This window comes from Cyprinus carpio, chromosome A9 (assembly GCF_018340385.1).
Source record: "Cyprinus carpio isolate SPL01 chromosome A9, ASM1834038v1, whole genome shotgun sequence".
Taxonomy (NCBI): Eukaryota; Metazoa; Chordata; class Actinopteri; order Cypriniformes; family Cyprinidae; genus Cyprinus; species Cyprinus carpio.
In genome coordinates this window covers 12,548,714-12,563,912 of record NC_056580.1, presented here as the reverse complement: position 1 = coordinate 12,563,912, position 15,199 = coordinate 12,548,714, and the positions used below count along the sequence as shown (strand labels likewise).

General features: G+C 38.4%; 1 protein-coding gene across 1 annotated transcript; it reads left to right on the top strand.

The window, feature by feature from the left end:
• Nucleotides 1–2,722: 2,722 nt before the first annotated feature.
• On the top strand, nt 2,723–14,223 carry LOC109096350 (M-phase phosphoprotein 8-like). Its single transcript, XM_042763534.1, has 14 exons — nt 2,723–3,003; nt 6,299–6,448; nt 6,572–7,603; nt 8,240–8,330; nt 8,413–8,895; nt 9,653–9,775; nt 9,935–10,023; nt 10,378–10,518; nt 10,699–10,785; nt 11,527–11,681; nt 11,804–11,961; nt 12,051–12,175; nt 12,279–12,362; nt 12,984–14,223. The coding sequence occupies exons 1-14, from the start codon at nt 2,905–2,907 to the stop codon at nt 13,023–13,025; spliced, it is 2,859 nt and encodes a 952-aa protein (XP_042619468.1). The 5' UTR covers nt 2,723–2,904; the 3' UTR covers nt 13,026–14,223.
• The last annotated feature ends 976 nt before the right edge of the window (nt 14,224–15,199 follow it).

Below are 15,199 nucleotides of genomic sequence, written 5' to 3'. Positions count from 1 at the left end.
GGCAATTTCATATATGCATAAACATTTATGTATTTTAGTGTTACCAGGGCCGGATTGGGATGCAATTTCAGGCCGGGAAATATGGAGACAGATTAGTCTCAAATATAATTCACGCAAAAAACACGATTCACACATGCGTAAACAATCTCACATGCATGAAACCTAATCCACGTACACACAAAAAAAAAATTCACGTGCGTGAAAAAAAAATATATATTTACAGAAGCAATTCACATGCGCAAAATAAAATTATATATTCATAAAATACATTTCACAAATGCAAAACACAATTTGTAGATATACAACTGTGCACAAAAACCTTTGAATTTTTAAAAATGTACGAGTGTCTGAATGTACAAATCGTCATTTACTACGAATCCACTCGGATTTGTGTGTGTGTGTGTTTTGAGACTTTCCTGGCAGAGCTCTCTTCTCACGTGGGTCTGTCATACTCTTTAGCCAATCAGATGCGAGCTTTACCATTTCAACCAATCATATCATAAGCCACTGAGAGTGCATTCAGAAGCTCGCAGGCAATCGGGGAGACGTCAAGAGAGAAGCCCATAGAAGCCCTGGCGTTACATTTTTAAAATACTATACAAAATAATTAATCAAAATACTTACTCCTGCTCACTCACGCCAAAGAACTCCCCGCTCAAGATCGCCGTCTCTGCAAGATTAACGATGGCAGTTTGCACGCACAGCTACTAGAAGATTTACATCTGTCAGACAGGTTGCTGACGTCAACAGGCTTAGTTTGAGTCTGCGCGTCAGAAACGGAAGTTCTAAGAATCGCTAAAAATGGGCTTCACTTGTCTCAATTGAGTTCCAATTGGGTCGCTGTGTCCATTTCTTTTACTGTCTATGGGATTACTGATGTAAAGGCTTAACTTCCGTTCTAATTAATCCATATTGCGCAAAAGGTGCGCAGAATCGTGCTCCTTGAATGCACTCTCGGTGGCTTATGATATGATTGGTTGAATGGTAAACTCGCATCTGATTGGCTAAAGAGTACGACAGACCCACGTGGGAAGAGAGCTCTGCCAGGAAGGTCTCAAAAACACACACACACAAATCCGAGTGGATTCGTAGTAAATGACGATTTGTACATTCAGACACTCGTATATTTTAAACATTCAAAGGTTTTTGTGCACAGTTGTATATCTACGAATTGTGTTTTGGATTTGTGAAATGTATTTTATGAATATATAATTTTATTTTGCACATGTGAATTGCTTTTTGTGAATATATATTTTTTTTCACGCACGTGAATTTTTTTTGTGTGTACGTGAATTAGGTTTCATGCATGTGAGATTGTTTACGCATGTGTGAATCGTGTTTTTTGCGTGAATTATATTTGAGACTAATCTGTCTCCATAGGGAAATCTCATACTCATCCAGGCCACCCTAAACACCCACAACAAACTCTAAAAACCATTTATATGCCCATCACATAAAAAGGTCTAAATCCTTAGTCTGGGGCTGTGGAAAACAATTAAAGGTTGTCTCTTGAACAGTAACCTGTTGAAAAAGACTGAATATTCTGGTTAGGTATGTTTTGAAGCATGACTGCTGGTTTGAGCTGGTTTAAGCTGGTCCTAAGATGGTCCAAGCAGGAGCTAGCTGCTTAGGACCGGCACATGACCAGCTCAAACCAGCACATGACCAGCTTAAACCAGCTCAAACCAGCTAAGGACCTTCTTAAACCAGCAGCCATGCTTCAAAACATATAACCAACATATGTTGTTTTTTTAACAGGGTACCTTCACTTCCCTTTTCCTTTTCTTCATTTTCCCCAATATCTCTGTCTCTTCCTCTTTTTTCTTGTTTCTGTCACTGCTTCTGGCCGCTTCCTCTCCTTCATCGAGTCCCGAGCATCGATTACTCTGTTCGAAATTGTTTGATGGGAGCGAGGAACAGACGAGACTGACCAATTTATGATTTATTACCTATTTATTATTAAATGACAAAATCGGAAATGATAACTTAGGCACATTGGAAGGCAAAAAAATATATATAATAATAATAAAATAAAATATATATAGCCTATATAAAAAACAAGATAGGGGGCCAAATCAGCTGCCAGGCCCCGGGAATTCTCCCGGTGCTCCAGATGGACAATCCGGGCCTGAGTGTTACTATTTACATGCATGTGTGGATGCATTTTTTTTTTTAATGAATAAAGGTAACATACATTATTTTTTCACATCATTTGGCTAATGTTAATTTATATATATATATATATATATATATATATATATATATATATATATATATATATATAAATATTTTTTAACATACAAATACATTTTAACATTGAAAGTCAAATGTGTTATATTTGCAAAAATACTGTTCATTATTATTTCAGGTTAACTATTGCGTTAACGCATATTAACATTTAACATCCTTACTGAGAAGTGATACGAAAGATACTATTTTATTTATAAAAATATATTTTATTTTAAGTTGTTATTTAAAAATATTTAATTTCATTTATAATATAAAATCTAAGTGCAAAAGTCAAATGATCAAGTTAGCAAAAGTCACTTCTCATTTTTCTAGTTGTTTTTTTTTGTGATATATGTGTGATATATTTAGCAGTGGGAGAAGATAACCTCAATCATATCGCCACTCGTTTACACACACACACACACACACACACACACACACACACACAGGGAGCCTCCTCCTGTTGTGGTACTCTAAGTGTTGCCATGTCTGTTTAGAAATACGCGACCTTGAAGTTGTTTTTTCCAAGCCATATTGCACGTTTTTCTACCGCGATCTGGCAACACGGAGTTCTATCGCCGAAAGTGCGCTGCTGCTGTATTCGTGTGGCCTTCATGCTGTTAGCACACATACACACAACACATAGCGTCAATATTTTGCACAGTTAAAGCATAAATGGCTTCCGGAGCCGAGAGAGCGGAGCCTGGAGAAAGCGAACAGGATGAAGAAGATGTATATGAAGTGGAGAGGATTATTGACATGCGAGTGGTGGAGGTGAGAGAGAGAGTTTGTGGCGGAGCTTCGGATGCCATCTTGCTAGCGATGTAGCATGTCGCTATTACTATCCTTAAATACTGCAGACACGTGTATAATTAATAGGATAAGGCTTAAGAAATAGTCAAAAGGGTGATTTTACGGCCTTAAAACACAAACTTCCCGCAGCGCAGAGAGGCTGTATTCAGTCGCTGTTACTCGGTTAGCTTAGCTCAGCTCGCCGCCCGGTTTGAGCCGCGAGACTCGGTTTCAATGGCTCTCCTTCTTTACGTAAAACCTGCTTAAAATCTAGATGAATTACCACTTTATACCCCGGACTGAATCTACCCGCGCCCAACATGAGTGCCGAACACGAACAGTGGTGTTTCATGCGGAGGAAACAGCTGTTGACAGCAGTGACAGTCATTCAAGGGTTGATATGCAGTTGTTTACAGCATCCATAACACGCGCTGTTATATCTGAGACTGCACATTATTTGTTCTCTTTGAATACAGATGGGTAGAGAAGAGAGACTTATGAATGATCAGGCTTAATCTTACCCTCATGCTTCTAATCACACAATATGCAATTTCGCTGTGTGAACATAAAAATGTAAATAAATCTCTTACAATACACACAAAGATTGCGTGACGGATGAATCGCGTGTGTATTGTTAGCCCTTTGTGCATGGTCCTACTGACGGGAATGCGTTACAATGATTCAGCAGTTTGCTTTATACATCATTTAGTTTTATTTGAACTTAATTAGTTTAGATTAGTTTTAGATGGGAGTAACAGCCCCTGGAATTGTGTAGCTGTACTGTGGGGAGCCGGTTTAGACATGGATTTGGTCTGTAGATGAGTGTTTTGGAGATGGCGTTGGGATCCGTTTGGAGTCTATGTTTCCCTGTTCCTGTTTAAGTTTTTTATGCAAAGGCCCCTTGTGCCCTCATAAAGAGAGAGAGGGGGAAATTTATTTTGTTGAAGCTACGTTCAGCAGCACCTAATCTAGAAATATCACAAGGACATGTCTGTGTGGAGCTGTGCGTCATTAATACTCAAAGAACAGGTGTTATGTGACAGCGGGAGGTTTGTTATTAAGGAACTTAAAGAGGAAGGCAGATAATGGAGTGGAGCGAGCAGACAGTTTAACTGACAAAAGATAGTGATAGAAAAAATGACAGACAACTCCGTTATAGCTGAAGTTGTAGTGGAGATCAATAAGCCTTGGGAAAGTCTATTGAGGAGGTCAGTGTTTAGAGGACGGATAACGCAAAAGTACTGCTCAGTGCCCTTTGACCTGGAGTCAGTTCTACTGCAGTCAGTGACCTGCAGTTTCTGTAATGTGTGAGAGATTTTTCTAGATCTGGGTTGGGTAAAATTGTGTTTTAAAGTAATTTAGGAACCTAATGTCTTATTTTAAGTTTATGTATGCAACAGTATTTCCATTTTAGGGCATCTGTTTGTTTGTCTGTCTCATAATTTTTGGTTAAATGTGTGATTTTTGATTATTTATGTTGATATTTGAATGAGTGATTTATGACACGCCCATATACCCCAACAAGACCTCACCCTAAATTGATAACTTCGCCCGACACTTATGTCACTGACACTGTGGTCCAAAGCGTTTTTCAGAAATTGTGAAATTCTTAGTCTGAACAATTACGACTTGTTGTGTATAAAATTAAATCTTCTACACTACAATCAAAACTATCTGTGATCAGTGCACAAGATGCCCTCACTTTTTGATTGACACATTTTAGTCATTTCCAGTGGTATTTTTGTATCTAGACCTTGTTCATTTGTGAGCCTGAAAGAAAGCTATGTGACAATATGGCCTTTTGAGTGAGAAATACTTCTGTATCTCTGTGTGTGTCAGTCCAAGCGTCTGACACAATTTTATCCAAGTGGTGTCCATTCATACTGACTGCAACATGAGACAGTGATGGCTGTGAGCCAGTAACATCCACTCTCAGATCCACTGACAGCCTGTGCTTACTGGACTACTGCACTTTGGCAGACACACAAAGACAATCATGTCTTTAACTTGATGTTGTCGTAAATACAGTGATTAACCGTTTCTCACTGCTGCTAGTTCCTGCACTGAGGCAGTTGTACAGGAAACTAGCACTCTAATCTAAGCCAAGGCTCTCGAAATAGGTGCGAGCGTACTAGCACTATCTCAAACTTAAAGACATAGACAGATTTAAGTTAACGTACAACAGCCACAAAAGTATGTTGTTGAGTTGCTTGCTATAGTGTCGTGAAACCAGCAGGTGTAAAACAGGAAAGAGATCCCATCCACTCTGTCGATTGGGATTAAACCATATTATTTGGCTTTGATCTTCAGTTATTATTAATCCTCCAGATAGAGTCACATGAAATAAGAGGAACAGGGAATCAGCAGGGTTTGTTTCTTAGCAACGCAGCAGATAATGAACTTCCCTTTGAAACTAACCTGTGGAGCTTGGGATGTGTCTGCTAAGAATTAATTACTGCCTCAATGCCTCCTATGAACTTCACCCTTCTCGTCGTTCTCTCATGTAGTGCATGACACTAGTGATAATGCAAGGTAGACGTCTGACACTAGAACCGAAGTACTACTTTTATATCATAAAACAAAAAGTTCACTTATAAGAGCTTTTCAAGATAAATTACAGTTTGACATGTTGTGTCTGCTCAGTCTGTAAGTGTGTTTTTGAAGTAATAGTGGTCAGTGTTATTTTCACATTATTTATATGCTATTATTCTATTTATTAATATCTTTCTTGAATTAGCTTTTATTTGTATATCTTCAGTTTCCATTTTAGTTTTAGTAATTTTATGTTTGTCATTATTATTATTACTATTTGTGTTTAGATTTTTATATTTATTTGAGGAATTTTATTGTATTTACTGTATTTTATATTTCTCTGCCTTCCATAGACAATAGGTCTCTGATACAAACACGATCCAAAGTGAAAGCGGTCATCAGAGCTCCTGGACAACCGACCAAGCCGCTTATATTAACATGGCAAAACAAGTATCAGAAGTTATTTAAAGTGCAACAGGGAGTGCATATGTATTTCAGTGCATCTACAAATACAAACTGCTGTGTAGGCTATTTATTTGTGCATTAAATTGCAGCTGTCAAATTATAGCTTACAAAGCCATAAAAAATGCACTTGTTCATTTTTGAATGTGCTCATTAACTCAGTAAGAGTGAATTAAAATTGACTTGATCAGAAGCTTTTTTTGTGTTCCTCTTCCCTTACCACTCCACAACTTACCACACCCCCATGGGAGGCCATGATTTTTGACCTCTGACATTTTTACAGGGAGAGGTGCTGTACCGGGTGCGATGGAAGAACTACTCATCGGACGATGACACCTGGGAGCCTGAGGCACACTTGGACGACTGCAGGGAGGTGCTGCTTGCCTACAAGAAGGCCCTGTCTGAGATGAAGCCAAAAAAGGAAACTGGCATGGTGAGACTCTAAAGATATGTTCACTTGATTGTAGTTTTTCTAAGAGCTTGTACAGACAATGTTATATCTGGTTTACTTGATGAAGTCTTTGAGAATATTGATTGTGCTCCATTGTCCCTAGAACTGCCCATGAAGAGTGATTTGTTTGATGCTGATTCTGAGAGTGACGGTGATAAAGAAAAACACAAAGAATCACCTATGATGAAGAAGAAGAAGAAAAAGAAGAAAGTGGAGGAATCAGATGATGACATGCCTGTGAAGGAAAAGAAGAAGAAGAAAAAGGAGAAATGGCGGGAAGACAAACCTCTGCCTGCACCTGAGTCTGATGAGGAGGAGGCAGAGAGCAGGGATCCTTCTCCTGCACCTTCTAAAAAAGAGACAAAGAAGAGGTTCATTGAATCTGATGATGACGATGCCCCAGTTACTCCTAAAAAACAAAAGAAGCTTGACAAGTATAAAGATGGAGGAAAGCAGAAGAAAGAGAGTGGAGAGGACCGCAAGAAAAAGAAAGTCAAGTCAAAAAAAGAGATTGATAGCTCAGATGAAGAGGATGAGAAGAGCGACGCACCCTCTGAGTCCCACACGGATGATACAACGAACACAGAAACAAATGATTCCTTCAGAACCACAACAGCAAAACCCACAGACAAATCTGCGAGAAGTGAGAGCGGAGGTGATCTCAAGCAGGCCAAGCAGAAAAAAGCCAAGTCTGACCTGAAGCTGCAAGGTTTCAAAGACCTGATTCAAGAGAAGAAGCCTAAAAAAGTAGAGGTTTCAACGGCCACACCCAAAGAAAGTGGTGCAAACAAGCACAAGACCCTTACTAATAGCAAGAGCACTAGCAAGTCATCTCGCAGCGAGGAGGAGCCCGACTCCAGTGACACGGGGGCAGCTACGTTCACACCCAAGTCAAAGGTTAAAAGCAAAGGGCAGGAAGCAGGCCCACCTTCTCAGAAGCTTTCATCCGCATCTTCCTCCTCCTCATCCTCCACAGCATCAACAGCACCCATCAAGCCCAAAGAGGAGGATCCGAAAGAAGAAGCTGGTGAGAAGGGAGGTGCCTCTAACTTGTTTGAGAAGTTCCTGTTGAACTGTGAGGCAAAAGATCGTGTACCTAGGAGACAAGCGGACCAGAACAAGATTACAATTCCAAAGGTACAGGACTGAAACTCTGATGTAACCCATTTCCTTCCTTTCCTTTTTTGTTGCCATTTTTGTTGTACACCTGTTAAAACAACTACCAGATTATTATTATTATTATGCTGCTAATTCAAAGAGAGACGTGAAAGAAGTCCCTTATTCTCACCAATGTTTATTTGACCAAAATACAACAAAAAACATAATATTGTGAAGCATTATTATGATTTATTTCACAGTAACTGTTTTCTCACCGGTTTTCTATTTGTTTTAAAATGTAATTTATTCCTATGGTGGCAAAGCTGAATTTTCAGCAGTCATCTAGTCTTCAGTGTTACATGATCCTTCAGAAATCATTCTAATGTGATGATTTGATGCTCAAGAAACTTTCTTATTATCAATGTTGAACACAATTGTGCTCCTATTTTTTGTAAAAATAATGATAGGTTTTGTTTTTCATGATTATTTGATGTCTTTACTGTCACTTCTGATCAATTTAATGCATCCTCATTAAATAAAAGTTTATAAATAAAACCTTTTCAATGATAGTTTAAGTATTAACATTTTTTATTACAGACATGAATGATTTTTTTGTCTTCAAAAAAATGGAAGTTTTATGTTTGTGATTTGACTTTTTTCCCACTTGTTTTACAGGGTGCAGGGAAAAATGACAAGAAAACAAAATTGTCAAAGCAGTCTCCTGCACGGAAACCTGATTCAGACAAGGCAGAGAAGGCAAAAGATGGTAAAATACATTTGTAGCAATCTTAGTGTTATATGGTCTTGGGTTATTTGTTTGATTAACCAGTACATTCTTCTCCTTCCAGTGCCTCGACCTGGTCAGAGTCCTGTCTCTATGGAGATCGATGAAAAACAGGAGAAGGGAGTATCCGAGATGGAGAAAAGTGATAAATCAGACGAGCCGGCCCCCAAGTCTAAGGAGGAATTACAACGAGAGCAGAGAGAGGAAGAACAAAGGAAGAGGAAAGAAAAGATGGAAGAAGAAGAGAGAAAGAGGAAAGAAAGGATCGAAGAAGAGGAGAGAAAGAAGAAAGAGAGAATAGAGGAAGCCCAACGGGAGAGAAAAGCACGCATGGAGGAGGCACAGAGACTTGCAGAGGAGGCCCGGCAAGAGCGGCTGGAAAGGAAGTCCATGGCTGAGTCAATAGCATCTCCTGACTCAACAGAAGACTCCAGATGGAAGGACAAGAGGAGGAGAAGGAGGGATGACAGTGAATCACGGGTCTTCACCGCCTGCGATGACAATCAGGACTCTCAGGAGACCATGGAGCGCTCTGACAAAACTCCTGGTTTGTATTTGGCAATGTAAAGTTAAAAGAGGTTCAGCTTTTAAACATGTCTTGAGACACCTGCATAATGTTTAATTGTACTAGGCATGCATGGTTAATTGAAATAAAACTAAAATCGCAATGTGGCTTAGTGAAATGATCAAATCGCAAAGGTTGTGATTTAATTAATTAAATATATGCATAGTGTGTTTTAGAGTGAAGGGTAGCATTGTGTTCTTTTACACGCGAGCAGCTCGTGATCTGGTGTTTTCAGTGTCTGTTCACAGTAAATGCTTCTCCACACAAACCCATCTGAGTTCAGGTGGCTTATAATGTGCATTTCAAAACGCAACAAGCTCCAGCCATCTTTACATACTTTAAATGAGAAGTGTTTACCAAATGGCAGTGTCACTTTTAGCACAAGCAATCTTTACATACTTTAAATGAGAAGTGTTTACCAAATGGCAGTGTCACTTTTAGCACAAGCAAAGCTTTAAAACATGGGAAAATTAAGCCCATCCATGCTGATGATGGCGTTGATTATTATTATTGTGTTTTTTGCTTTTTTTCAATTTGATGAGTTTTTTGCCCCACATCAGCAGCCCTAATTTGCCCTTAATTTAGCCCTTTTTTTTAACAGAAGAACACATCCTGTGTGATCAATTTGTATTTTTCTATTATAGATGTATTGTAGGCTGTGCATGTGGTAGCTGATATAGTGGGGATCCCAAGCTGTTTTTGAGTCTCTGGATGCTAACAACATGTTTCTGTGTGACAGACAGGGGACCGCCATCTCTTAATCTTGGGGTGGAGCTCAAGCTGGATTGGATGACTCTGGAGGACTTTCAGAAACACTTGAATGGAGAGGATGAGAATCTGTCGCCGCTAGCCTTAACTCCTGGTGAGTGATATCCACACAGAAAATCAACAGCATAAATCGCTCCTGAAGGGCATGTTTAAGGTCCATCTTTCATTTATTGTAATTTTTCAGTTGATGAAAGTTTTCCTCATCATTTTTCTCTCCTCTTCTCCCTTGCTCTGTTTACCATGTCACTTTCAGCTGAGCTGCGAGAAGCAGTGAAAAATGGAAATTACTTGGCGGTAAAACGTGCACTTAGTTCCAAAGAGGACTATAATCTGGACCAAGAGGCATGTAACTTGTTTCCTTTACTCTCTTCCTCTCTGTCTTAAATCTATATTAATGACTCCTCAGAGAAATGGGTGGGTCATGTTGTAGTTCATCATGGGTTAACCATTATGCAGTCAATGTTTTCAGTCAAACATAATTGTCTATAATACCTGCAGAAATGTATCTGTTAAAACATCTAATACATGTAATTAAATACTTGAATTGAATCAATGGGGAAACATACTTTTTGGATCCAGATGGTGTAATTGGAGCATCTACTAGCAGAGGCTAACTGGACCTTTAGCAAGGATACTATTTGAGAGGATGTCATGTGAAGATCTTTGAATGTTTTGTGTATGTGCTGCCACCTGCAGGACTCTAGCGGCATGTCCTTAACGCTGCTGGCTGCTGCAGGCGGTCAGGATGACGTCCTCAGGCTGCTCATTAAGAAAGGAGTGAAGGTTAACGCTAGACAGAAGAACGGCACCACTGCCCTGATGCATGCAGCTGAAAAGGTGCAGAACAACACAGGAACCCTCACTTCAACCACTAATACAAGAGAGTATTAGCATTTTTAGTATAGTATCATTGTATTTGTTTTGGTATAGTTAAGCACTAATGTTCTGTGTCGTTTTGTTGATAAGTACACAAGCCCACAACAATCTATTTTAATAACTCAGTTTTGTTTGGTGCAGAACTTCTTGACAACAGTGGCCATTCTCCTAGAGGCAGGAGCATCTGTCAATGCCCAAACTCTGGGCGGAGAAACCGCTCTCATGAAGGTGAGGAGGCTGTTATATTGATCTGGGTATTAGATCTCTACAAACAGAAACCTGCTTATTAATGACCCTAGGATTTCTAGTTAATACTCTACCATTCAAAAGTTTGGGTTTGTTGAGGTTTAAAAAAACGTAAAAAATGTTTTTGAAAGGAAAATAAAAATAACCTCATCAAACTGCATGTATCTGATACAAGTAAAAACAGAAATAATATGAAATATTATTACAATTTAAAATAACTTTTCTTTGTGTAATTTATTCCTGTGATGCAAAGCTGAATTACTCCAGTCTTCAGTTTCAAATGATCCTTTAGAAATCATTCTAATATGATGATTTGCTGCTTAAGAAACATTTATTATTATTATCAATGTTGAAAACAGCTGTGCTGCTTAATATTTTTGTGAAAACCGTGATGCTTTTTTTTAGGTTTCTTTGATGAATAGAAAGAAAAAATCAGTATTTATTTGAAGATTAATTGTTTTTGTAGCATTATAAATGTCATTGTTGTGACCTCTAACATTTTCTCAATTTATAGCATCCTTGCTGAATAAAAGTATTAAATTCTTTCCAAATAAAAAATAGTTATACTGACCCCAAACTTTTGTACGGTACTGTATATTGTTCATTTAGTTTATAAATTAAGTTGTGCTTTAGCTATGAGACAGTTTGCACTCTGAAGTTATAATTTTAGGTTATATATTTTGATCTGCACTGAGTGCTGATTGTTGTATTATTCATTTTAAGGCTTGCAAGAGGGGCAATGCAGATGTGGTTCGCCTTCTGCTGGAATATGGCGCTGACTGCAACATCTTGTCCAAACATAAGAACACTGCCTTGTACTATGCCAAACTTAGCAACAATCTGATGATATATGATCTCATCAAAGACCATATGCAAACGTGAGTGTTTCATTGCTAAATTATTCGAACACCGCCACGGTTATATTTAAAGATGTAGAACATGGGCACGGTGAAAATATCCCTCTTAAAATAAGACGCATGTGTGAAAATGCATTTTGCAGGTTATCAACTGTGGCGGAGGAGACAATCAGAGCATATTTTGAAACACGGCTGGCCCTACTGGAACCTGTATTCCCTTTGGCTTGCCACAGATTGTGCGAGGGGCCAGACTTTTCATTGGAATTCAACTACAAACCCCCTCAACACACACCCGGAGAAGGTGAAATACTCACTTTAAGTTTGTCTGTTCTCAATAACGGCAATTTTATTTACAGAATTAGTTAGCTATTATTGTGCTTTCTGTCTTAGGATCTGGCATCGTGCTTTTTATCTTCCATGCAAACTTCCTTAATGAGATCACAGCTAGACTCTGCGGGCCCTGTAGTGTTCATGCTGTCGTGCTGAATGATAAGTTTCAGCTGCCCATCTTCTTGGTAAGACACTGATGTCACAATCGATCTTAATTCAAATTTATCGTCTCTTTGTTCTGTTGAATTTGTGTAGTCTCTCACACTCTGTGTGCTGCTCCCCCTGCAGGACAGTCATTTCATATACTCTTTCAGTCCTGTTCAAGGAACCAACAAACTGTTCATCCGTCTGGCAGAGTCGCCCACAGCTAAGGTACCTAGGACTTTCACACATTTTTATATGAGATTGTTTAAATGCTGCTGTATAAATGCCTGAACGTGCACCAAAGCAAGTGTGAATAATTGAGATAGAACTTTGTAAAATAAAAGCTAGTTGTAGCTAACTGGGTTTCCATGGTTCTTTGGAAATATCAAAGAATGTTAAAGTTAAAATTCTGTTTTTTAAATGCATGTTATTGATCGTTTTGTGACCATTTCATCCATGTATGTTCCTCTTTTGAACTATCAAAATGTCATAACTTGATCTTTCAGTGAAACGACAGTTTTCATCCATGTATGTTCGTCTGTTGTACTATCTTAATTGTTTATTTGATGTAATTGTGTTATGATTTGGTTTATATAATTGTTTAGAGTTGTTTTTTGCTTTTTGATCCGCCTCCATCCAATCCCTCAGTTGTACAGTACATCATAATAAATATAACGTCTGATTTGTTAGAGAATCATTGTGTTTCATTCTTTTTAATGATCCATTCTGAATGATTCTTTCATTTGATTTTTTAAATATCCTTATCCAGTAATCATAAATGACTAGAGAGTTCATAATCAAAATAATTAAAATGTATTAATCAGGAAATGTGTTTCACTTTTTTCACAGGTGAAACTCCTAATTTGTGCATACAGAGTCCAGCTACAGTGATCAGGTCAAAGGTCACTGCAGGAGCTCTGCCTCTTCAAGAACTGAGACCTTTTCTACACTTGACGCATGCTGAGCAGGAGGCAGTTTAGAAATGGTTATGTTTTACTGTGGGCAAAGACTGTAGTACTAACAGGTCAATAACAACAGACACAAATCTCAGTGTGACTTAAATACTTGCTAGGTTAAGTGTTGCGAGTGTTAAACGAGTTTCCAGAGGTCTGATTTTTGGATTGCAACCGCATCACGCGTGAAGGTCAGCAAATGTGTCGAATTGGGTTTGTATCTGAAAGTCATTTGTAAATCTTGTTTGTAAAGTGTTCCTTTTATTTTGTTTCTTTTAAATAGAATAATTTATCACTCCAGATTCACTAACTGTTTTATGTTCTGTTCTGTTTAACCCGACCACACGCTTATCCGTTGTGCTTCAGTCTGCATTGTTTGTTCAGAGTGAATGATGGAATGAATGAGCAGTTCTTGTCTCCGTTGCTTTGTGCTCGTGGGAAAGTGACAACACCGGACCCAAGTGTGACTTTGAGCACCATAGTGGGTGCTTTAAAATACAATTTTCCATATTTTGTTTCCTGAGATTGTGATGTTTTTTTTAAAGGCATGAACTAATGGCATGAATCCTAAATTGAACAAAATGAAGCCATTATAGTTGAAGAAATGTTTGAATGTATACATTTGGGTTGTGAGCTATTTTAAAGGCTAATTTGTTTTTGCATTGAGAGGAGGAGGGCTGAAGTCATCCAAGTAGGAGTGTATCAGTAGAACAGGTTCTTTTAATACTGACTGGTAGAGAACGTGACCCTTTTCATGCATGTACCAATGTATTGTCATTCAGGCTGTATACATCAGCTCAGTTTCATTTCTTATTAGATTTCACATTAGAGTGTAGTTAGCTAACTGTTCAACAGGCAACACATGGTCATCTTCTGCTACTGATCATACGGTTCACATGAGTGCAGTTTTCACAAGCATTATATAAAATCATTGCTGGCTGAACTAAGAGTCAGATCTGGAATGTACAGCTGGGCTTATCTTGAAAGAGCTTTGAAGCGCAGTGATGTTCTTTTATTCTGTTGCTCATGGTCTACCTCTCTGTCTCGTCATTGTAGTAAGTGAAAGAAAGACTGCTCATTGATTCACTTCCTCTTTTGTCTCCAGTAAATAAACTGTACATATATTTCCATAACAATCAATATTTTGTCTTCTCTCCTATTTAATAAAGCAACAATAAATAAACAGTTGTTTTCTTAACTGGTGCAGGACTAGAGACTTCCATCCCTCTAATTTAATTGTATATACACATTCAGTGTCATAAAGCAGACTATTTCAAATGAATGTACGTTAGAATGTGTTCAGATGGGAAAGATGGCCCTTTGCCAGCATATGCACTAGAGATGGATGTGATAGAACTGTCTTCAGCAGGGGTGTCCAATCCTGCTCATGGAGGGCCAACGTCCTGCAGAGTGTAGCTCCAACACGCTTGCCTGGAAGTTTCTAGTAAGTCTGAAGTCAGGACAGTGGCTATCCAGAGGCAGGATTGGGCACCACTACTATAGGGCAGCAACAAAAAGACACAATCTAGATTCTTTCTGACCCAGTTCACTAGATGTCTTCAAACTAGTAAACATTTTATGACCAGCCAACAGCTTTAAGGACTTAAAATGTCCATGTGCATTGATTATATAGGCAAATAATAAAACAAACATTTGTGATAACACCAAGGCAAGCAGGGTTATTTTGATTAATCATATAATTCTGATAAATATGAACATGCATTGGTGTTCGTGTCTGGCACATAATAATAATATGAACACCTTAACATTATTTTTGCTTTAGCCACATGGGTATGTTTTCCTTGGTCTAGAAGTAGAGACTTTGAAGTGGATCTTAAAACACGCCATAACAGGACAATGGTGGAGACCACTGTGACAACATCAAGAGCATGGATAAACAAAATGAAGCTGAGTGGATTCACTTAACTACTGCTATTTTCAATACAAGTTGGACAAAATCAAATATGTTGATGTTCTGTCATAAAGTTTTAAGGTATAATTAATGTTTCATCCCTATCGCCTCTAACAGACATAATAAAACTGTAAAATAATAGGTCTATGTAATTTTAATACACACACATAGTATAATTTTGGCTCTAAAGCACGGATAAT